Source organism: Emys orbicularis, chromosome 12, assembly GCF_028017835.1.
Source record: "Emys orbicularis isolate rEmyOrb1 chromosome 12, rEmyOrb1.hap1, whole genome shotgun sequence".
NCBI classification, from domain to species: domain Eukaryota; kingdom Metazoa; phylum Chordata; order Testudines; family Emydidae; genus Emys; species Emys orbicularis.
In genome coordinates, this window is record NC_088694.1 from 4,669,940 (window position 1) to 4,694,676 (window position 24,737).

The 24,737-nt window shown below is 42.1% G+C and overlaps 1 protein-coding gene across 1 annotated transcript in view; it reads left to right on the forward strand.

The window, feature by feature from the left end:
- Positions 1–613: 613 nt before the first annotated feature.
- Positions 614–24,737, forward strand: part of PRPF6 (pre-mRNA processing factor 6) — a 34,768-nt gene continuing 10,644 nt past the window's right edge. Inside the window, exons 1-17 of the mRNA XM_065414214.1 lie at positions 614–717; positions 2,750–2,915; positions 4,455–4,573; positions 5,292–5,370; positions 6,391–6,567; positions 8,141–8,296; positions 10,639–10,733; positions 11,716–11,872; positions 12,120–12,282; positions 15,205–15,323; positions 16,028–16,246; positions 17,915–18,037; positions 18,961–19,082; positions 20,315–20,453; positions 21,488–21,607; positions 22,949–23,125; positions 24,320–24,453. Of these exons, the coding sequence (XP_065270286.1) occupies positions 647–717; positions 2,750–2,915; positions 4,455–4,573; positions 5,292–5,370; positions 6,391–6,567; positions 8,141–8,296; positions 10,639–10,733; positions 11,716–11,872; positions 12,120–12,282; positions 15,205–15,323; positions 16,028–16,246; positions 17,915–18,037; positions 18,961–19,082; positions 20,315–20,453; positions 21,488–21,607; positions 22,949–23,125; positions 24,320–24,453 (2,336 nt within the window). The 5' untranslated portion in view covers positions 614–646. The remainder of the gene's footprint in view (positions 718–2,749; positions 2,916–4,454; positions 4,574–5,291; positions 5,371–6,390; positions 6,568–8,140; positions 8,297–10,638; positions 10,734–11,715; positions 11,873–12,119; positions 12,283–15,204; positions 15,324–16,027; positions 16,247–17,914; positions 18,038–18,960; positions 19,083–20,314; positions 20,454–21,487; positions 21,608–22,948; positions 23,126–24,319; positions 24,454–24,737) is intronic.

Here is a 24,737-nt window from a genome sequence, read left to right on the forward strand (position 1 = left end):
TATGAATGTGACACACACTCTGTGTATGTAACACACGGTGTGTGTGTGTTTGTGTAACACTGGGTGTATGTCTATGAATGTGACACACACTCTGTGTATGTAACACACGGTGTGTGTGTGTGTAACACTGGGTGTATGTCTATGAATGTGACACACACTCTGTGTATGTAACACACGGGGTGTGTGTGTGTAACACTGGGTGTATGTCTATGAATGTGACACACACTCTGTGTATGTAACACACGGTGTGTGTGTGTGTAACACTGGGTGTATGTCTATGAATGTGACACACACTCTGTGTATGTAACACACGGTGTGTGTGTGTGTGTGTGTGTGTAACACTGGGTGTATGTCTATGAATGTGACACACACTCTGTGTATGTAACACACGGGGTGTGTGTGTGTATGTGTATGCGACACACACCCTGCCTGAGGCGGGACCCAGAGACCGCCCCCCCCCCCCCTCACCCCCATCGGGCCCTTCCGGCCGCGCTGCTCGCCTGGGTAGCGCCGCCCTCTCGCTCGGCTCCCCAACATGGCGGCCAGCAGCGCCTCAGCCTCCGCTTCCGCCGCGGCGCCCCCCGGGGGCTCCAACCCGGCCGGGCCCGGCGGGGCCTCGGGCCTCACCGCCTCCATCACGGGCACCATGAACAAGAAGAAGAAGCCGTTCCTGGGCATGCCGGCGCCGCTGGGCTACGTGCCGGGCCTGGGCCGCGGGTGAGCGAGAGGCGGCCTGGGCCCCCCCGCCTGCGCCCTCCCCCCGTGGAGTCGGGCCTGGGCCCCCGACCCAGCGCTGCGGGCCTGGGCTTTGGAGAACCGGGACTCCCCGGCGCTCCGGGCGCAGTGTCCCTATTTCCCGCCCCCAACTCGTGTGTGTGTGTGCCCCCCTCCCCCGGCCGTGCAGGCGCGCCCCCCCCCATTGGTGGGTGGGGGGCGCTGGGGCTGCAGGGCCTGGGTCACAGCGAGGCCAAAGAGAGCCCCTCTCCTGGCACCTTAAGTCTTGTTAGGCTGACCAGACAGCAAGTGTGAAAAATCGGGACGGGGTGGGGGTGATAGGAGCCTATATAAGAAAAAGACCCAAAATTGGGACTGTCCCTATAAAATCGGGACATCTGGTTACCCTAAGTCTTGTCCACATGAGAAAGTTGTACCCCTGGGTGAATTTAAACCGATTTAAATGGTGTAAGTACTCCACTTCCCCAAGCGGCGGTAGCTATGTTGATGGGAGAAGTCCTCCCGGTCTAAACTGGGGGTTAGGTTGGTGTAAGGACCTCGCTCAGGGGTGTGGATTTGCGTTGGAAATGTCTACACTGTGGTTGGTATACTACCTTGCTCAGGGATTTGAAAACTCCACACTCCTGAGCGATCCAGTTAAACTGATAGTGGGGCTGCACTTCTGTCAACCTAGCTACCGCCTCTCGGGGAGGTGGATTACTTAAATCAGGGATCGGCAACCTCTGGCATGCGGCTCACCAGGGTAAGCCCCCTAGTGGGCTGGGCCGGTTTGTTTACCTGCCGTGTCCGCAGGTTCGGCCGATCTCGGCTCCCACTGGCCGTGGTTCGCCGCTCCAGGCCAATGGGGGCTGCGGGAAGTGGGAGCCAGCACATCCCTCGGCCTGTGCTGCTTCCCACATATTTTTAAAAAGGAGGTGGACCTGGAGGAGTTGGCAGTGTTGGGATAATAGCTGGTGGGGAAACAGGGAGCAGGGCTGTATAAAACCTGGGTCCATTCTGCATAAAACTGTCTCTTTAAGAGGACAGTTGTTCCTGCATGACATCACATCATTTAACTATGGGGGCCAGGTAACATACCTGTGAATTACAAGTTTGTTCTAAATGATCTGGACAAACTGGAGAAATGGTCTGAAGTAAATAGGATGAAATTCAATAAGGACAAATGCAAAGTACTCCAGTTAGGAAGGAACAATCAGTTGCACACATACAAAATGGGAAATGACTGCCTAGGAAGGAGTACTGTGGAAAGGGATCTGGGGTCACAGTGGATTACAAGCTAAATATGAGTCAACTGTAATGCTGTTGCAAAAAAAAAAAAAAAAAATCCCAGAATTATGTTTGCATTAGCAGGAGTGTTGTAAGCAAGACACGAGAAGTAATTCTTCAGCTCTACTCCATGCCAATTAGGCCTCAACTGGATTATTGTGTCCAGTTCTGGGCGCCGTAGTTCTGGAAAGATGTGGACAAATTGGAGAAAGTCCAGAGAAGAGCAACAAAAATGATTAAAGGTCTAGAAAACATGACCTATGAAGGAAGATTGAAAAAATTGGGTTTGTTTAGTCTGGAAAAGAGAAGACAGAGAGGGGACATGATAATAGTTTTCAAGTATATAAAAGGTTGTTACAAAGAGGAGGGAGAAAAATTGTTAACCTCTGAGGATAGGACAAGAAGTAATGGGCTTAAATTGCAGCAAGGGAGGCTTAGGTTTGACATTAGGAAAAACTTCCTGTCAGGGTGGTTAAGCACTGGAATAAATTGCCTAGGGAGGTTGTGGAATCTCCATCATTGAAGATTTTTAAGAGCAGGTTAGACAAACACCTGTCAGGAATGGTCTAGATAATACTTAGTCCTGCCATAAGTGTAGGGGACTGGACTAGATGACCTCTCGAGGCCCTTCCAGTCCTATGATTCTAAGATTTGTAATGCCTCGCTTTCAGAGTGATTAAAACACACATCTGTATATTGTAGCACTATTGCTACAGGCTAAATCATGGCTACTGGTCTCTCACTATAGTGCCACGGGTTTTACCACCCGTTCTGATATTGGCCCAGCTCGAGATGCCAACGACCCAGTGGATGATCGTCATGCTCCGCCAGGGAAGAGAACTGTTGGGGACCAGATGAAGAAAAACCAGGCTGATGATGATGATGAAGATCTGAATGACACCAATTATGATGAGGTGATGCAGCTGTAGCATTCCTGTTAGCTTTTTCCTCCTGGCTGAGGGAGGTGTCTATAATTCTGCTCCCTTCTACCCCTGCGCACACACACAGCTAACCCCCTTCATAATGGCAAATCTCCAGTAGAGGAGACAAGGGCAGAGTTCCTTGTAGAGGCACTTAACACTACGTTTTGTTTGTATAGATGCCACAGTGTTTTTTGTGGTTTTCATTTTGATGTTTGTATATTATGGTTTAATTGTCCGTACCACGCCCTGAGTATCTTGGGAGGGATCTCTAAATAAAACATTAGTCTCGGTACTTTGTGGGATGAATCTTTCATCTGCCTCCAGAAATGAAATCTGAGCTCTGTTGCCCTTTGTTAAGGTTCCTTCCCCACTCTGAACTCTAGGGTACAGATGTGGGGACCTGCATGAAAATCTTTACGCTTAACTACCAGCTTAGATCTGCTTTTGCTGCCACCACCCAAATTATTTATGAGTTATTTGGGAAACTCTGTCTACCTCCCCCCCAGAATATCTCCCTCCCAAGTACTATAACCCTTCCCGGGGTAGCCTTGAGAGACTTCTCCACCAATTTACTGGTGAACACCGATCCAAACCCATGGATCTTAAAACAAGGAGAATTTAACCATTCCCCCTCCTTTCCCCCCACCAATTCCTGGTGAGTCCAGATCCAACCCCCTTGGATCTTAAATCAAGGAAAAATCAATCAGGTTCTTAAAAAGAAGGCTTTTAATTAAAGAAAGAAAGGTAAAAATCATCTCTGTAAAATCAGGATGGAAAATAACTTTACAGGGTAGTCAGATTCAAAGAGCCCAGAGGAACACCCTCTAGCCTTAGGTTCAAAGTTACAGCAAACAGAGGTAAACCCTCTAGCAAAAGGAACATTTACAAGTTGAGAAAACAAAGATAAACCTAACACGCCTTGCCTGGCTGTTACTTACAAGTTTGAAATATGAGAGACTTGTTCAGAAAGATTTGGAGAGCATGGATTGATGTCCGGTCCCTCTTAGTCCCAAGAGCGAACAACCCCCAAAATAAAGAGCACAAACAAAAGCCTTCCTCCCACCAAGATTTGAAAGTATTTTGTCCCCTTATTGGTCCTATTGGCTCAGGTAACCAGGTGTCAGCCAGGTTACCTGAGCTTCTTAACCCTTTACAGGTAAAAGGATTTTGGTGTCTCTGGCCAGGAGGGATTTTATAGTATGGTACACAAGAGGGCTGTTACCCTTCCCTTTATAGTTATGACACCCTTTGACGTGTCATTGTCTTTATTTGGACTGTATAGTTGAACCAGGCAAAATTGAAGGAAATGATTTTTCCTTATGGGAATTTTTATTTACTAAAAGGTTTTGCTGTTGAAATTCATACAGTATGGGCAAGGGCAGGGTTGCTTTTATTTAGGGTTGTGTTAGCTGGATGCTCTTGTTAGAAGCGGCTTGCTGAGGTCTTTACCTTATCCCAAATTATATTGATAACTGTGCTAGATATATAATAGCATCTTTAAACTGAAGTTACTGTTTTTAAAATTCTCAGTTTAACGGCTATGCTGGGAGCCTGTTCTCAAGTGGTCCATACGAAAAAGACGATGAGGAAGCTGATGCTATTTATGCAGCTTTGGATAAGAGAATGGATGAACGGAGAAAAGAGAGAAGGTATAATTATTGCACTGTCAAGAGAGGCATTATTTGCTGATTTTAGTGGGAGGTGGGTCTAGGAGTCAGAACTTGTGACTTCTGTTTCCAGCTCTTCCACTGTCTCAATCTGTGTTCTTGGGCAAATCTCTAAAAGGCAAAATTTTCAAAAGCAGCCACTGATTTTGGGTAGCCAATGTGAGAGATGCTGGGTCTGATTTTCAGAAGTGCTTGGCTTTTTGCATGACACCTTGAACAGATGTTAATACTGACTAGCTTCTCTTGCATATGGTTGAAATGGCTGAGGTTTGGTGATTTAGAGATATTCTAATCCAAAACTAATATAATTGAACTTAAATGCATCACACAACAAGTGAGATATTGTTAGAAAAGTCTTCTAATCCGGATATTTTGTATGTTTATTAACAAACGTTACTAAAAACAGTATTTTATCAGGTCCATAGGGAGCTGGAGATTAAGACTAAACATGGATGCAAAGTTCAATTTTTATTCTATAGTATTATTGCTTGAGGATCCTGAAATATGCCTTATTTGACTAGATATTTAATATTCTTCTGTAAATCGATAAATAACTTCAACTTGCTATATGCAGTGTGTGTAACAGTTCTCTGATATAGGCTTATGCCTTAAGAGCTCTGACCAAACAGGTTTCTTCTATAATAATGGTACTAGATTTAGTGTTTCTGTGAGCTTGACTTCAGCACTCCTTATTTTCTAGAGAACAACGGGAGAAAGAGGAGATTGAAAAGTACCGTATGGAACGTCCCAAAATTCAGCAGCAGTTCTCAGATTTAAAAGTAAGGAGATAACTGTCCTACACATTATGAAGAAAATAGCCCATTTTAAGAGTGAAGAGATGGACGTGACTTTGTGCATTTATTTGCACAGTTCCTATTCTATAGTATTTTCTATACGGGAACTTGTTAAGAATGTTATGCATGTCACCTGCCTTCAGACTAGAACTGATTTCCATTGAATAATAGACAAGAATGGGTACAAAGGTAGTAGCTAGTGATGCAGAAACCAATTTTGGGCTGATAATGTCTTAAGTATTGTAGTATGATTTTCAGCAAATGGTTTTGGATCGGGGACACAGGTTGTTGTTTTTTTACTGGTCAGTATTGATTTAAACCAAAGTACTGTTGGTATATGCCATTAACAGTAAATCAGTATGATTGGTAGTTTGTATGTGTGTACTGTCAGGATTGGTAGGATTAAATACTTACCAGCCATTTAGTTGTAGGTGTCTGTGGTCATCGCCATTCCTTCCTCTCTGCCAAATGGGCATATTAGGGTATTGAAATATACACAAATTTTGGTATCGGGTCTTTTTGGCTCCACAAGTGTAAACAAGCCCTGCACCCTGAGAGTTGGTTGGTCTGGTCACCCAGCTGAGAAGCTGTGTTGCAATTCTGCTTTTTTAAAATGTTCACGATTGACATAACTGATGTGGAGGGAGAAAAATTTCAGTCCTGACTCTCAACGTTTTCAAGATGAACATTGCAGTTAGTCAGATTAAACTACATATTCATAATACCCTGTTAAAATTGAAAAACAATTGCGACCAATTAACGAGGCAAAAATATAAAAATATCAGGTTAAGATCCCAGTCTGTACAAAGAAGGTTCCTATTAAAAGTATACAACTCCCCTGTGCACTGAAATTCTTTAGTGTTGACCTTTTACTTCAAAATGGGACCCAACTGACCCTGAATTCTCTGAAACCAACGGATTGATAGTCCACTAAACAATAGAAAAATTTACAATTTTTCAAACAACATTTTGTAGAATCAGTAATGACCGCTTTTTTGTGTGTAGAGGAAGCTAGCGGAAGTCACAGAGGAAGAGTGGCTGAGTATTCCAGAAGTTGGTGACGCTAGGAACAAACGTCAGAGGAACCCACGTTATGAGAAACTGACTCCTGTTCCTGATAGTTTCTTTGCTAAACACTTACAGACTGGGGAGAATCACACTTCTGTGGACCCCCGGCAAACGGTGAGCATGAAAACAAACGAACATGGAGAAGTTACCGCTTTACCCATGTTAAATTGGAGAAAATGATTAATAGTAGCTAGAGACAAGCACTTGCTGTGAAATGTGCCTTATTCTTAGCCTAGAACACATCCTGCAATTCCATTTAAAATAAAGACAAAGGCACTAGGCTTAACCCTTTCTTAAGTGAATAGCATATGGAAAGACCTCTTTAGTACAAGAGCCTTTAGAAGAGGTTGCTGTGTGTTACAGTTCCAGGCTTATTGGAAACTTCTATTTTATTCAGCAAACTCTGGAGCTGAGCAGAATCTGAGCAAGAATAATCAGACAGCCTTTTGTTTTAACAATGGAAGATTCTAAAATTCTCTTGTTTTAGCTCTGTTTGGCTAAGGGGTGTCCATAACTAATTTTGGTCAATGAACCAATGTATTTCTTATTGACTGAAACTTTTCCAAATATGTAACATGAAGTGGAATCTGACTTCCCTTAGTGGCTGACGTATTCAATTTCTTCTAGAATTAAGACATTTCACTTTCAGTTGACAGGTCAGTGGTTGAAGTTTTTGGATCATAATTAATTGTTTAAATGGATGCAGAGTACTGTGATCGGCTGATGGAAGAGAAAACTTATTGGACTTAAATTGACACCAAATGATTATATGATTTTATTGCTAATATTCTTTCAGTTAATATTGTCATGATCATCTTTTGACACTTCTTAATTAAATAAATCTGAGAACATACCTGTTCTCATGTTTTATTGTTGAATAGTGCCACTTGATGGTCCATAGGAAGTTATTCAACTCCCAATATAAAAACCACTGTTCATACTGTGACTTGGGAGGCAATTATTCAACTTGTACTGGCAATACTCTGGGGAAGATTTCCAAACTCATAAACATCTAGCACAGGGGTGGGCAAACTTTCTGGCCTGAGGGCCGCATCTGGGTATGGAAATTGTATTGCGGGCCATGAATGCCTGGTGGGGGAAGGGGACTGTGTGGGGTGTAGCATGAGGGGGCTCTATAAGGGATGTTACCGAGGTGCGGGAAAGGGGGGCTCTACAGGGTGGTACCAGGGATTCCTAGGGGCCCTGCCGGCAGTGACACTAAGGCTGTCATACCAGGCACTGTCACAGGTAGAGGCACCCTAGTTGGGCTGGGTGCAGCCCCTGGGTGGTTTCGAGGCTCTCAAGGGTGGGGCCGTAGGAGACCGGGAGGGGATTGGGCGCCCTGCCGCATGGGGCGGGTTTCCAATCCTGGAAACAGCACAGTGAAGTCACGCCTGCGCAGTGTGGCTTTGCGTGCCAGAAGATGATGCTCATCAACAGAATTGTGAGGTGGGGGCCGAAAAGTGCTGGGCTGGTGGAGCGAGGCAATCCCCCAACCCTGCTCACCGGCGGGAGCTCGAGGGCCGGAGAAAAACGTCTGACAGGCTGGAAGCGGCCCCCGGGCCGTAGTTTCCCCACCCCTGATCTAGCACCTATTGAAACTCCATAGGAGCTGAGCATCTAACTCCCTTGAGTTCTGTTGAAAATCCCAGCATAAACCTTAATAATATATCTCATTTTTTGGCAGCAATTTGGCGGTCTGAACACTCCGTATCCGGGGGGTTTGAACACTCCGTATCCAGGAGGAATGACACCTGGGCTAATGACACCTGGGACAGGTGAACTGGATATGAGGAAGATTGGGCAGGCCAGGAATACCTTGATGGATATGAGACTGAGCCAGGTAAGGCCACAGGAACACAATAACCCTGAAAGGTGTACCTGAGGTGTACCTGTTTTGTAATGAAGCCTGGTTTTTCAAAACTATTGTTTTATTCTCTTTGGGATATTAAATAGAGAAAAAAACATTGAAAAGCAGGGCAATAATAATTAAAAGAATACCCTACAGCCCTTAGCTACAGGCCTGTTCTAGAGGAATTCTCTGGGAGATGGGTCAGTGCATTCTGGACCATCACAGAGGAGTAGAGCTTGCCAGTCATGGCAGAAATGGACATCAGGTCTACAGAGTCAGTTTTTAGTTTGGTGCGATGGTTGTTCCTCTTCTCTTAATTAGTGAACCATTCAGTACACAACACTTATTCTGAAATGGTATCATGGAGTTCTATATTTATTTCAGTGATTTCAAGAGAAAATTTCGCGCTGGTTCAGACGTGAAAAGCAGGGCTTTGGAGCTGTGCTCCGGCTCCGCTCCAGCTCCAGGCAAAAACCTGCAGCTCCTCTGCTCCAGAGCTGCTCCGCGCTGCAGCTCCAGGCTCCGCTCCAAAGCCGTGGTGAAAAGATGGCCTTTCTAACCACTAGCACTACACTCTCCCATGGGATCTGAAAGTCCAACTGTGCGCTTTTTGACTCTGTGGTGTATATTTGCAAATATTAAAGATTTGTCAGGCTAAATTGCACCCTTTGTTCTGCTTGTCCAACCTATTACCTGAGAGGGATTGCGCAGTATAACTCAAGGCAAAATTTGGCCAGATGTTTGGAACTTAACTAACAATCCTGTTGATTCAGGTGAAAGAATCCGTCTTCCTTTCCTATATCTGTGTTAGTTCTGCAGTGCTGTCACAGAAGTAAAAAATGCACCATGTCATTAACATCAGATATGATTGAATACATACACAGATTGTTTGTTTTTACATAGTCATAGAATGTTGAATGAATAGCTACATTAAAGGCAAATGCCCATTAGAGACATACTCCTGGGGATGTTTCTGTAGACAATATTACAAAAACTTTTTTCTTTTTCTCTGATTGTCCCTTCTCCCCAGTAAAATCAAATATTTAATTGTTACTTTACTCTTCAGCTAAATTCCTTAGTTAATCCTTTTGGGGATTTCCTTAAGCAGGGCAGCTTCATGTTATTTTTAATTGCAAGCTGGTACCAGTGCCATTTCTTGTAAGATTAACAGTTATGTGTTTGCCAACTTTTTAAAACATAAAACTAGAATGTATGTAATATTAACAAATGACGGTTCATGGGTAGGGTGACTATCAGTGTTGGTGCCTGCAGCAAGTTCTCGTGCCTTTGACAGTTCTTTTGACTGAAACCCACTCAATAGGACAGGTGATGTCAGATGTCCTTAACTTCTCCAAATCGAAGGACTTTTTGTAAGTCTACACCATTAAACTTTTGGTGACCTGGGTCAAATATCAAATGTAAATATTTTTCTGTAATTGGCATTGCATAATAAGTGCACCAGATTTCAAGATTGTAATTCAGTGGGAACGTGGAAATTCAGTCCGTCATAGTTACACATACAGACGCTCCCCGGGTTATGCAAACCCAATTTACGGAAAAAGTTCCATACGTTTGTTTTTTTTTTGGCGCGCGCGTACTTGTCAGAGATGCATTCCCGACTTATGCAAAATTCGACTTGTGCAAAGAGTTCCGGAACAGAACGCTTGCGTAAGTCGGGGCGCTTCTGTATCTACACAGCACGTGCAGGCTATTTCTGCCTGCTTTCTCACATATAGAGAGGTTTGATTGCATCGCCTTGGTTTCAATTCCTATTTTCTGATGTAACAGGGTCTAGCTAAAAAGCATCCTCAGTGGACAGGCTCCATCCTGCTTCGCAGATGTTTTTCTTCTCTATTCAGTCCTCCCCTCCCTGCTCCTTTACAAAGTTACTAGTGTTGGTACAAAAGCTGTTTCCTCGGCAGCTGCCATTTGGAACACCCTTTCTGGATCTTTTTACCTCAGTAACTTTCCCTTTAATTTCTAATCTCATTTGCAAACAGTTTTCTCCTTTTGATTAAGCCTGTTAATTCCCCTCTCTGTTTGCTTAAACTCTGATAATATGGCTTAATTGTATAAATCATTTTGGGATACATTGTGTAGGAAAGATGCTCTGCAAAATAAAGCTGCATTGTCATTTGTTTTAGAAAAACAACCAACCAACCATGGGTATAAGCAAAGTTTTCCAGTTTACTCCATTTTGGTTTTCATACCAGATGACCATGTACGTTAAGAGAGAACAGTTTTTGTGTGTTTTCACTCTTAATGTATTTTTCATTGCCAAAACTGTAGTGCTCTGACTGGTAATTTCATCAGCTTTGGATTTACTTTCCCAGGTGTCTGACTCTGTGAGTGGCCAAACTGTGGTGGACCCAAAGGGATATCTGACAGACTTGAATTCTATGATACCTACACATGGAGGAGATATCAAGTAAGTCTAGTTTGGGGTGAATTGGTTTGGCATTTATTAATGGTTGACCCTTCTGCATGTAAATGGAAGTTTATATTTCTAATGTATCTGGCCAAAATGGCTTCCAGGTGACCTTTGTACATGTCTGAAGGATTTCACTCATCTTTACTTTTTATTAATATGTTGTATTTGTGAAAATTGCTAGACTGATGGGATTGGAGACTGAAGTACCATAGGCCAGGTACTGCAAGTTCTCCCTCACCAGCATACCTAGATTCCGGGCCTGGATGAGCTGCCTCTATGAGGGAGTACAGTCTCTTTACCCATTCGGTTCTTGTGTAGACTGCCTACAAGCATGCCAGATGTGCTGGCGGCTTTGTGATGCAGTTACCTATCTGCTAGGAAATAACCCAATACATTTCACACATGCTGCTGATCAGTGACTGCCCTTAGTCAATACTGACCTCATTTGACCTGGTGACTTTGTGAAAATACCTGTAGCCCAATCCTCTGTGACATCTGTATTTAGTCATATAAAAAAGACTTACTTAGAATTAAGGTAGCATAAATCCATTTTCTCAGTGCCAGCACTAAAAATTCAGGAAGTTACCAAGTGAAACCAACATTTACATGTGCAAGAACTTCAGCTCCTTTGCCTTAAATGTCCTAAGCCTTAATAGCCGAAAATGCTTACACACTTGTCAATTCCACAACAAGCTTTCACTTTCAGCATGCAACAAACCAGTGCACACGTGCAACTCCTCAAAATCTCACTTAAATATATGCAACCTTCACATTGACCTCAGTTACATTAAAATATATTCTCCACAGTGGTGTAGTGGTAGTATATGATGTGTTATCTGTGTGTAAAAATGTCTGAGGTCCGAGTTAATGTACATCTGAGTGTGATTGTGAGGAACTGGGTGTGGGGAGCTTATTGGTGAAGGAGAGCTGTTCCTTAGCTTACTAAAAGCTTTGTTGTTTGTATTTTCTCCTTTACCAGTGACATCAAGAAAGCTCGTTTACTTCTGAAGTCTGTGCGGGAGACCAACCCTCATCATCCACCAGCTTGGATAGCTTCAGCCCGACTGGAAGAGGTTACTGGCAAACTGCAAGTAGCTCGAAACCTCATCATGAAGGGGACAGAAATGTGCCCCAAGGTAAGAGTTGTTTTGCCTCTCTGTGGATTATTGCAAAAATTTGTGAAAAGAGTGTGGTTAGTTCTCTTACTAAAAGCATATTTTCCTCCATTGAGCTTTTCAGTATAGATTAATATAACCACTCCTGTAACTTATCAGAGGAGCTGGAATAGTGTGTTTCCAAAAGCTCTAGTTTAAACTTACGGGACTTTTGCCACTGTTTGCGCTGATGGAAAGGGTGTCAATTTCATTGTTTGCTGACCCACAGAGTGAAGATGTTTGGTTAGAAGCTGCCCGGCTGCAGCCTGGAGATACGGCTAAGGCTGTGGTGGCCCAGGCAGTCCGCCACCTCCCACAGTCTGTCCGGATTTATATCAGAGCAGCAGAACTGGAGACAGATATACGAGCAAAGAAACGTGTCCTTAGGAAAGGTGAGACCTTCTACAGGGTTATAACAACTAACCCTTCAATTTCCTGCAAGTGTTCTTCTAAAAAAATAATAAAACATAAACTCTTTAGGGCATGGCCTGGGGTTTTAAAAGTTATTCTTCTTGTCATCAGCAAGAACATATCCTTTCACACTATGTGTGATTAAACTGGAAATCATTGCTGCAGGAAGTTGTTGAGGCTAAGAACTTAATAGGATTGGATATAGAGTTATAGTTTTGACAACAAAAAATCTGGAAGGGATATTAAACCTTGTGCTTCAGGACTTAAGCCAGTCTCTAACTGTTAGAGACTTACAAGGGGTGGGGTATTGTACTTTTCTCTGAAGCATCTGGACAGAGGATTCAGGAGATTGGATTGGATAGATCTCCACTATGGAAACTTCTATGTTCCTAGGACAAATAGTTTTTCTCTACATTATTTACTCAAATGCTTGCATCTTTTATGCTGTTGCCATCACAGCTCTCATCCATCTGAAGTGTACTGCCTCCTTCAAACTCATAATGCCTATTCAGTAACTAGCACACAACAGTATGATTGGCACTTCTCTCTCATGACTGATCATCCTGGTGTGCTGAAATTAGAGGTCTTGCTCATGGCACCACAACATTAATTCTTTGGCTGCTTGAAGTCAACGTGCCAGTCCCATTTCAGAAGAGATTAAAACTACCTCCTTGTCAAGTTGCTGAATCCTAGCATTTAAATTCTGTTACAAACACTCAGAGTTACTGCAGTTTTCTAGGTGTCCAGGGAAAAGGATAAGGATTTAATGTCTTTGTAGATCTTTAATATGCATCAATCCACAGTATTGAATGACAGCATAGCATCTAGTACGATTACTGCAAGGATTAGGACCAAGAGAAGTAAATTGCCTCCTATCTGACTGTTGCAGTTGGTTATCTGTGATGAAATGACACTTGTGTTGTACTTGCCAACATTTGAATAAAAGATTTGCGCTTCAGCTGTTGTTCTGGAACTTGCAAGAGTTCAGATATTTATTTTGTGTGTGGCTTTTTAATTATGGGTTAGATACTGCAAAAGAATTTGTTCTGCAATGTGCTGCTAAACACAGCTGCTGCTATTAAACTGTGTGCGCCTATAAAAGTTGCAATAAGTATTAAATAGAAAAACAGATGTTAGTCATATGAGAAAGTGATAGATTTCTGGATGTGACTTGTGAGCTGGATTATAACAATGATTTACAGCATGTTAAGTACATAAGTTATTTTTTTCCGTCTGATGTTTAAATTATTAGAGATATTGTATGTTTTGTGAGCAGCTTTCAGTTTTCAGTTCAGAATATTATCTGGTAAGAAGTTTGGTGTATAGCTGTTTATGTTGGTGGAAAAGAATATAAATGTATCATGCTGCTTCTAATTTCCACATGTTACTATCAGCTTCATGGTGTTCCTCGGCTACTGCTTCCTATGGTGCAGCACAAAACTGAGGCCTGGAGGTATTTGGATCAGGAATCATGTGAGGACTGGCAATTTTAACCAGTATTTACCAGAAAATAATCAGGGCTAAGTGCCAAGTAGCAGCACTGAAATATGATCCTGTAATGTGCTTCTCTTTTGTTTCTGTGGGTTTTATGATCCTATCACCCAGCAAACACTCTAGAGCGTCTAATGCTTTTATCCTCTCTAGTGAGGCAGCAAACTGAGGGCTAGAATCCATTTTGAGGTGTAGAAATTAATGCTGTGTCTGTGAAGACATGCTCTTTCCTGCCGAGTAGCACTTAAAGCTATCAAAGGCTGACATTACTCATTTAGAATGCTTTAAGAAAAGCTCCTGCCACTATAAACTTGATGAAGAACAGTTAACGTCTAGCTAGTCAGAATACCATAATCATTTTCTGTATGTATTTCCTTCTGGTTTTGAGTCCGAGAGACGCTCAGGATAACAATCTTTGTCTTCCCTGGACCTTTGTTGGAACAATTAAAGGGACACCATTAACTTGAAACCTGCTCAGCTTCAAAAACTGAGATTTTAAAAGTAATTTCAGATGTTACACTTGCCTTGGAATCATCTTTCAATTTTTTTGTGGTTTTACAATCACATTTTCCTGTTTTTAAAAAGGTTTCTCTTCCCTGTTGCTATAACATTCCCATATAAGCATGAGAAAGACTAACCAGACAGGAAAAACAATGAAACTGAATGTACACGAAGTGCATCAAATAAAAAACACCTGAAAAGTAGAGAAATATTCTGTTGTTGTAATCTTTTGGTGTTGCTTGTAGTAATAAAAGAACACCCTCTGTCATATCCATTTTTGTCAGAATTAATCCTTACATGCTCGTTTTTATACCTGAGTGAAAGATGCAGTAACAAAATGCATGTCCTAAGGAGCTAAAACATTTGTCATAATGTTCTAAAATTGATTTGAACCCTACTTAGACCTGTAATATCTAACAGCTCTAAAATCTCAAACTGGGCACAGTCAAGATTAAATGGAAAAGCCTTTAACTTGCACAGCAGTTGTCTGAAAATCACTTTTGTTTGGCTTCAATTGGGGAAACGGTGCTTTATGGTTCCTTGCTTTCCTGATTTTTGTGTTCTGACAACTGTTGAAGCAGTTTCTGAAAGAGTTAACACAGATGTTACAAGTTAAGACTTTTGCAGCCTGTGGAATTTCAGGCTAGATTTTGCTCCAATTCTTCCATCTTGTACTGGCTGAAGAGAAACAAAAGGACCTTCTGGTTTGGAAAAACGGTACTTTTTCTCCCTCTCCAACTTCACTTTTATTTTTCAGTGAGCAAAACTGTTTTAATTTTTTTTTTTTAAGACTTCCTCTGTGAAAGAAAAGGGATATTTATGTTTGCAGAATTGATTATTGCTAGTACAGCATTCTCTCTCTTGTAAAAGCCTTCTTTACCAAGATTCATATTATTATTTGACCTTTCTAGCCCTTGAGCATGTTCCGAACTCAGTACGCTTGTGGAAGGCAGCAGTGGAGTTAGAAGAACCTGAAGATGCTAGGATAATGCTGAGCCGAGCAGTGGAATGCTGTCCAACCAGCGTGGAAGTAAGTCAACAAATCTCTCTCTCCTTCAAGTTAAGGATATTCCTATAGAAAGGGTCTGATGTTTACAAGATTTGAAAAGCAAAGTTGACCGTAAAGTGCAGTGTGCGGATTTACCAGGCATTTTAACTGACCAGCAAGACAGGTCTGGCAGTATCTTTCTGGGTTAATTTGTACACCTCAGGGGGTGGTTTTCAGCATGTTTTTACATGTTATTTTGTTGTGTACTTGTTACTGTAATTGTACATGTAAATTGGGTAATTGTACCCATAAATGGCTAGTTAGGCATATTTGCTTGCACAGTTACCTAATTTGCACATGCATTTATGATAATTGCACAAACACACAAACATTACTTAAGCCACTGTTTTATTCACTTTAAAAACATTGAACCATATATTGAGCTATAAATCCAACTGACAATACAATAGAAAATATTACTGCAGAAGTTCAACAGAGACAACATATTCACACATTTGGAATAAGAGGTATTGAATTTTCAAGGCCAGTGGTAAACTCTGATTATTTTACTACTTATATATTGGCATCTTGCAGCCTCGTTATAGTGTGAGATGGGGAGAATCTACCAAAGAGTATATATCTGCATGGTGCAAAGCCTTCTCTCTCGCCTGTTGACTGGGCAGGTACTGCTATATGAAGTGTTGTTGTCTCCTTGTTTTAATATCTAACTTGTTGTTGCTGTCCAGCTATGGCTTGCTCTGGCAAGGCTGGAGACATATGAGAATGCTCGCAAAGTCTTAAACAAAGCCCGTGAGAACATTCCAACGGACCGTCACATTTGGATAACTGCTGCCAAACTGGAGGAAGCCAATGGAAACACTCAGATGGTGGAGAAAATCATTGACAGAGCTATCACGTCCCTCAGGGCAAATGGGGTAGAAATCAACAGGGAGCAGTGGATCCAGGTACTCGTGTGTGTTCCCTTTTTAAAAAACCCTTCTGTGCATGCTAGTATTGGACTACAGTCATACATTTCAGATTATGCATTCTCTTCCCACTCTGAAGCCCACTGATGCAAAATAATATAGAACTTAACATTTCTGATATCGTTTATCAACCAGTGTCCCATGTCCGAGTCACTTCTGATCAATAACTATCTGAGCTGGAAGGAACCAGGCTAGTGCCATGATTAAGTGGTGTGTCTGGGAGTAACGTGCAATCTAGCTGGAGAATGTACTTTACTGTAGTCAGATTTACGTCTTTTTTTTTTTTTTTCTTTTTAAACTGTGCTACTTCAAGCAGCTGCTGTATGAGGGTGTTGGGGCACAAGCCTCAAGCTGTGCTTTTGTGTATTACCTACATCTGGATTTATTGGTTTAAAAGCCATTTACTCACCAAAAGGAGGCCTTTTCCGACAACACATTACAAGAAATGGGTGTAATTGATTGCACGAGGACAGCAAAAAGTAGTGGAGCGATTTTGTGCAGTGTCCACATCTGAATGTTAAGCCCCTGGATTGGCAATAGCCTCTGCAATGTACCTCTCACTTGGCTTAATGTTCTAATCCTTCTGTTTAAAAAATTGGACTTGAAAAGCAGAAAATTATTTTAAAATAACTTATAAAATAGTTTATTGGCCTAAAGCACTTGGTGGAGTGCATGAAGGCAGCAAAGTGTTTTCATATGTTCTTGTTCTGAATGCAAACTAAAATTCAAGTAAGGCAGTGTCTGAGCCGACCCCCGTTAACTTGAATCTCATATATGCACTGAGACAAGGTGGGTGAGGTAATGTATGTTATTGGATCAACTTCTGTTGGTGAAAGAGACAAGCTTTTGAGCTACACAGAGCTTTTCTTCACATCTGCGTTGCACGTTTGGCACACCACTCAAAAGAATTTCAGTAAGGAAACTAAAGTTTTTAATTATAAACCTACCATTCCCATTATCATTTAAACCAGATACAACTTCATTTATAGCAATAGGAGCCAATCTAATGAGGGTTGAAATTAAACTTCCATTATAAACCTTGCTGTCCTCCTTTCTCAAACTTCTGTAGTGCTGGAATTTTCCATGCTGGATGTCCTGTCAGAAGTAGAATTTATTTTGCAGGTTTCAACAAAATCTGCTTAGCCTTTTTTGAGTTGTGTATATTAAAACAAACCTTTTCCCCTGTGTATTCTGATAAATGTGCCAAATGTTTCTTAACTTGGTGGTGGGTGGCCGACAGGGTTTTATTTAAACATTGAGATCTGAGAATCAAGCCAAACAAAGGAAGTTCAGTAATTTTGAGGTTATGAGCATTGATGCCACCATCCTCCATTTGTGTATTTGTTTTCACACGCAGGATTTTTGTTAGGTTTCATGGCTCAGTCTGTCTTGGAGCATTTCTCATCTTCTCATGCTCTCTCTCCCCACTTCCCTTCATAGTTTTCAGCATTTTATTTTGGAAAAATCCACAGTTGGCTCAGTCCAAAGGGAATCAGTGAAATGGAGAGAGGACCCTTCCAGGCTGGAGAGGTCATGCTTTGTCAGTCCGTCTCCTGCTCAAAGGATGCAATAGAATGTGCTGTCTCCTTTGCTGGCTTTTCACACTGAAATAACAGATTGTCTTAGTGTTGCTGTCATTGTCTCTAGGATGCTGAGGAGTGTGATAAAGCTGGGAGTGTGGCTACGTGTCAGGCTATTATGCGAGCCGTGATTGGGATTGGGATCGAAGAGGAAGATCGGAAACATACCTGGATGGAAGATGCAGATAGTGTATGTCTGATTAGGACCCTTCTGTTTTCTTTTAATTATAGTAGGGGAAAGGGACTGACAATTGGGAAGTTAGATCTATTTTTTGTGAAAATAAAGGGCTGATATTACTGGCCAGATGCCAACAGACTCTGTGCAAGCTTGTCTCTGTTTTCTGTCAGCACTTCTCAGTTTTGAGTTGCAGCAACCTTCTAGAGACGTTCTAGAGACTGCTAGTTGCGCAGAAATTTTGCAGTTGTTTTTGTAATATGAGTAGATATTGTAGGCCAAGATGGCAATTTTCAAAGGAACCTAAGGGAATTAGGTGGCAGACTTCCTTAGGCTCCTTTGAAAATTCTAGCTCAAATGTTTACATAATCTAACTGGATTTCTTTGTCAATCTGGAAGAGACTGAATATGCACTGACAGCTAAATTACCAGTATTACTTTTATAAAACTTCCAAAGCTACATTTTCAATATGTTGACCTGGAATTGAGCCTACAAACTATGAGTGCACATGTAACCATGCTCACCAGCGAGTTCTGTAGGTAAGCAATGCATATGCAAGCATATAGGACCAATTTTAAAAACATTGGATTTTAAAAATCACCTAAATGACTTAAGAGCACAAGCCCAATTGAAAATCAATGGCATGCGTGTTCCTGGGACTCCTAGGTGCTTGTGAGAATCCCACCACTGCACCTTATTTAGAGTAAAACATTATTCCGAATCCAGTATATATTTAATTTCTGCTAAGTGATTGCTATTCAGATGTTTGTCCTGTTGTTATTATATGTACTTGGTAAATACCACTCACCGGAATTCTTGTAAAACCTTGAGCTCTGTGTCACCATTGATATGTACATCATTCTATCCTGCACTTTATATCTCTAGGCCCTGTACTGACTCCCTTTGGATTTTCTCCCCTCCCTTCATTTTTCTCTAGTGTGTTGCTCACAATGCCCTAGAGTGTGCTCGGGCAATTTATGCTTATGCCTTACAAGTTTTCCCAAGCAAGAAAAGTGTTTGGTTGCGAGCAGCCTACTTTGAAAAGAACCACGGAACCAGGTACGTATGCTGCATAATTCTCACGCTACCAAAAGGGTGTTCTTACAGTTCTAAAGTGTGTGGGTTGGGGTTGGTGTAGGCAGAGAAGCTAATAAATTGACCATAAACTATTGAATAATAGGATTTAGAAAGTCTGAGCTGGTGAAAACCCATTGGAATTGTATGCAGAGCTGAGTTTAATTTCTTATGGTGGTAGACAGCGCCTACTACTGGTGTGAAGTCATTAAAAATCCTCTTGGTGAATGGGGCAACCTGGTATGTGGGAATGATATGGAGGTGGTGTTAAACCTCTTGGGAATGGGACACCTGAGAAATGGTGGGAATGTAGGATGGTAAGTCACTTGTTTCATTTAAACTTCTCTAGGTACGCTGGTTGATCAGTGAGCCAGTGTGTGTGCAGGGAGGCCCTCAGTCAGGTTTTAATTAAAAATGTTGCTAATTTGTATCAGATAAATGTTCCGATTAAGATCACTCTTGAACTTAAACTTGAAAAGAAAAGCCAAACTGCAGATAGTGTATCTTAAAGCTTGTGCTGTGTCACATGCATCTAATATTTTCTCCTTAGAAAGCTTGGAAGAGGGGCTAAACTTGTAAGGGCCTATGGCCGCAGTCCTACAGACACACTGGCAAGTAATCCCGTTAAAGCCAATGAGACTACTCAGATGTAACTGATGGCGGGATCTGGGACTTAGCTTGTAATGTTCGAGCACTTTCTCAACATGTTTTTTTTCCCTCCACCGCTGTCAGTAGCCTTTCAAGTTTCCTGGTGGTGACTGACTTTTAGCCCCCTCATTTCACTTGTAAAATACATTTTTACTCTACTGAAAACATAACCTCTTATCAGTGTGATCCAGGCTACTCCAGCTGATAATGCTGGAAAAGACTTCTTCCACAGTTGCCACCATATCTAGTACGGTGTATTGTTCAGCTGAACAGCACTTTCCAAAACACACAAGCTGCCTATGAGGTCTCTCCATAAACACTTGCTTCACATGATGGTGTCTTAACAACGATTCACTTTTTGTAGAGCCCTTTTCAGAAGTTGATTTTAGAAACTTCATGGGAAAAGAACCCATCCCCATCTCCTTATGATATGATTTATCAAAGTTTACAGCATTGGACTTTGCAACAATAACTATTTATAACATCGAGTAATAGTGGAAGTAGGATCCGGCAGTTCAGCTTTATAGATGTGCCTTCGTGTTATCATGGCTCACGTTTTCTCATTTCAGGGAATCGCTGGAGGCTCTCTTGCAGAGAGCTGTGGCTCATTGTCCTAAAGCAGAAGTGCTGTGGCTCATGGGAGCCAAATCAAAGTGGCTGGCTGGAGATGTGCCTGCAGCCAGAAGCATTTTGGCCCTGGCTTTCCAGGTGGGTGTAGCCGTCATTTGACAGACTTGAGCACGTGGCAGATGCATAAATTAATTACTGCCAGGATGGGACAGAGCAAAGCAAATGAATAGGTCCTTTCTAGAGAGGGCTCTGAGCTCCTGCAGCAGCAAAGTTAGCCTTTCAAAATGGCACCATTCCTTTTTGGTTCTGTGTTTCCCAAATAGAATAGAGAAGCAGGCTGGAAGCAACCCTTTCAAAATTGCCGCTCCCAGCCCAGTTTCTCCGATTAGCAGTCTCCCCGCTATCAGCAGATTCCTCTGGATGAATTAGTTTACTTCCTCCATTCATTGAAATGTAATGGTTTGGATTCCAGAACCAGGATCACACCCACAAATAGTGCATATTTGCCCCCTGTAATTGTCTGTAGCTGGACCAGTATAATCAGCCTACTGCAAAATGAAGGAAGTTATCCTCCAGACACTGAAAGGAATGGGGAGCTCCATAGTGCTGATGCTGAGGAGAGCGGGGCCTCCAAAGCAAAGTGGTAGTAAAACTGAATGACAGCAGAGACTCGTTCTTACTGGAGGTGACTGATTTTTGATTCCACAGCTAGGTTCTGGGAATTTTTAATTGTTCTTAGAGCTCTGAACCGTTCCCAGCATTGATGCCCTGAAGTTATTTGTATTGCAGGAGCACTTACAGACCCCAGTCAGGGATCAAGGGTTCATTTTGCCAGGCACTGTCTACAGGGGTAATAAAAAAGTCCCTGCGTCAGCGTTATAATCTTTTCACTACTTTAATTGACGGTTCAGAAGAAGGTTCAAGGACCAACTCTTCTGAGCAGTTTAGAAATGAAATGTCCAATTCCTAAACTGGCGTAGATCCTTGGATTGTGGGTCTGTTTGGGAGAACTCTTTGTAACCTTAAAAGGCCATAGATGATTGGGAAGAGCTTGAACTGAAAGAATCCTGGTGCAGATTGACAAGGGCCTGATTACAGTTTTAATCTGAACCAAACAAAGGATTAAATCTTCTGATGAATCAGAGTATATATTTGTCACTCTGTTCTCCTAGGCCAACCCCAACAGTGAAGAGATCTGGCTGGCTGCTGTGAAGCTGGAGTCTGAAAACAACGAATATGAAAGAGCGAGGAGATTATTGGCAAAAGCACGTAGCAGTGCCCCCACAGCCAGAGTAAGAACATGTGATGGGTGGAATGACAGTCGTCTTTTGATGTGGGGGAGAGGGGAGGGAAGAAGAGGGAGTTCCTTCACTTTCATGACCCCAGGAACTTACCAGATGGCATCTTGCTATTTGTTTTTTTTGCAGGGACATGGCTGATTTGTTAAAGTGCTTCCCCAGCGCATTGCAACATGAAGTAAACGTATTATGGAGAAAAAAGCCTAGGATCAAATAAAACTTTAGAATGTTACCCAGATGGCAAAAGTCAAGAAATTCCCAGTTACAGCTGACAGTTTATGTAATAGTCATGTTACATAAAGCATGTCTTGCATTTAATTTCTCGCTTTTAAAAATGAAACTATCCTATTTGTACGGAAGACTTTCTAGTGCATTTTTTTTGAGTTCCTAGTACAGGCATATTATCTAAAAGGCCAGACTATTCTGGTTTGTGATATAAAACTACATTGGTGTATCAATCTGAAGGATGTAGCTAGCAATATTATTTGTAGTCAAAAGTTATTTTGCCAGTTTTCAACTGGACCATTTTAAAACACCCTCCCACCCCACCCCTCAAACAAAATACATCTAGTCTACGTAATGGGGAAAATAAATCAAGATTTAATTTAAAAAATTTACCTCTCATCCTTGATCTTTTAAACATTCCTCTCTACCTGGCAGTCAGGGTTGTGAAACTTTCGTATGTCAGATTCAATGCTGTTGCTCCTTGGATGGGCTATTGGGGGCATTCAAGGGCGTGGGAAGCTAATAGTATCTAAATATCTTGCAGTCTGTATTTGATTTTTGGTTTTAGTCTGTCACAATCTGGACCAGCAAGAAGCACATTACCTCTCAATAATGGCCCTTCTAAATGGTAAAGGAAAGAATTGAAAGCAGTATGTGGCAGTCCTTAGCCTTCTGGTTCAGAGCTTTGGACTGTGGGGAAGGAGGGAAAGAGGTCCTGGGAGCCACATTTACAAGTGAGGTAGAGACCTGGAAAAGGAAAGTGGGGTGTGGTAGGAAAGCCAGTGAGCAAATTCATGTTCATGTGCTCTTCTACTGCCTAAATATTTTTGCCTGGAATACTTCTTTAATATCACTATCTGCACTCTGCTTATAGTTGGGGCAAAGGTTAAGGTTGATCATGTTGTTCCAACTCCTGGATAACTTTTGTGTTGATCTCAAGCTGTTGCTGACTCCCAGAATTTTTTTAGCCTTAATTTTCATGTTTTCAGAAGCCTGTTCCTAGTCTGTGCATGTAATAGGTGTATGTTTGTGGAACAAGGAATCCACTGCATTGATGTGTTACTGGATCAATAATTGCTAATGAGAAAGCACCTCCTTGTCTGGTCTCAGGTCTTTATGAAATCTGTGAAATTGGAATGGGTGCTCGGGAACATTGCTGCTGCCCAGGAGCTCTGTGAGGAAGCCCTGAAGCACTATGAAGACTTCCCCAAGCTGTGGATGATGAAAGGGCAGATTGAGGAGCAAGACGAGCTAATAGAAAAAGCTCGGGAAGCCTATAATCAAGGGGTAAGGATGGACATGATTCCATCTCTGCTTCATTCTTCCAGTATAGGGAAATCATGTATTGACTGTCTTCCTCAAAGCAAAAGCCGTAACTTGTAGGTATCTGTCCCTGGCAGACTGGTAGGCTGGATGCTGACATCTTGCTAAAAGGGTAGAATGATCACATAGGAATGGCTAGGTGATGAGGATGAGCAAAGGATGAACATCTAAACCAGAGTGTCTGGATAGAATTTATCCTCCACTAGATCATTCCAGGTTACATATATTTGTTGCATTCAGATTTGTCTGCATAAAATGAGAGGCTAATCTCTTCTTTGCCACACATTCATGCTCTGTAGTATAAACATCAAACCACACATCCAAGTAGATTGACTGTGGTTATGCTGTAGCTGAGTTACCTATTCTTTAGGTTGTATTGACAATGTTAAGAGGAAGCTGGCCAGATGCTTGTTCTTGATTGGGGGGAGGGGGAATTCAAGCTCCCCTTTAAAATATTTACTTTTTCTACTTAATATTCTAATGGCTACCAAAGAAAAAAAGTGCCCATTGGTAGGTTTTACGAGGAACAAAGTGCAAGGAGAGAGTTTATGTAGTCCAAAGAGATGCATTAACCACCAAAAAGGTGCATGCTGATATATTTGGGGCATGTCTTGGGAGTGATGTGGAATAAGAGAGTGAATGATCTTAAAATTAGCCATGAAACTGATGTGGAGACATGTTAGTAATTGGAGGCTAAAAGTGGCCTAAAGTCCCTTAATGTCAAAGGAAACCTAATTTTGGATACCATGTTCTCCTCTGCTGGTGCAGCACTTTATGTTCCATTTCAAGGCAGCACAGATTTTAAATACACCCATTAGTCAAGGTGTGTTTCCTCATAACACTGAGGGGGCTCAGTAATATACAGTGCATTGCCCTCTTTTTCCCTGGAACTTCAGGAGACGAGACAAAAAACTATTTATCGCAGGGATTCCTATCATAAAACTCACCAGAAAGGGTGTGGAAAATTATCAAGTGACATCAGTGACTCCCATTTCCCCCTTCTCCACACACTCTGCAAAGATAGAGTTTCATTGGGGATTCGCTTCTCTGGAAGTTGCTCTGCAGCTTTGGTATAAAAAGCAGTCAATACTATAAACTCCCCATCGTCATCTCTCCCTGTTGCCCCAAACCCTGGTTTGTTTGCTTTCTTTTAAACAGTTGAAGAAGTGCCCCCATTCCACACCCCTGTGGCTCTTGCTGTCCAGGCTGGAGGAAAAAGTTGGGCAACTGACCAGAGCAAGAGCCATCTTGGAGAAGTCTCGCTTGAAGAATCCAAAGAATCCAGACCTCTGGTGAGTAGTGTAGCGCTGAACTGAGTACACACGAACAACACAGGCAATGTATTCTTTATGCTAACCACCTTGCACCCTTCCCCAACCTCCTGCCATTTGAGCATGGCTTCTCTATTATCGCATATAGCCAGAAGGAAATCCTGGGTATTTCACTCTTTTGCTTTGGGGACAACAATTCCCTTCTGAATATGTGCAGTCCTCTGGGGGGCTCTTCTAGGACACAGCTGCCATCATGTTACTTGTTCTGGGGATACAGTTGGTTGCCAACTGTTTTCTTGTGATGG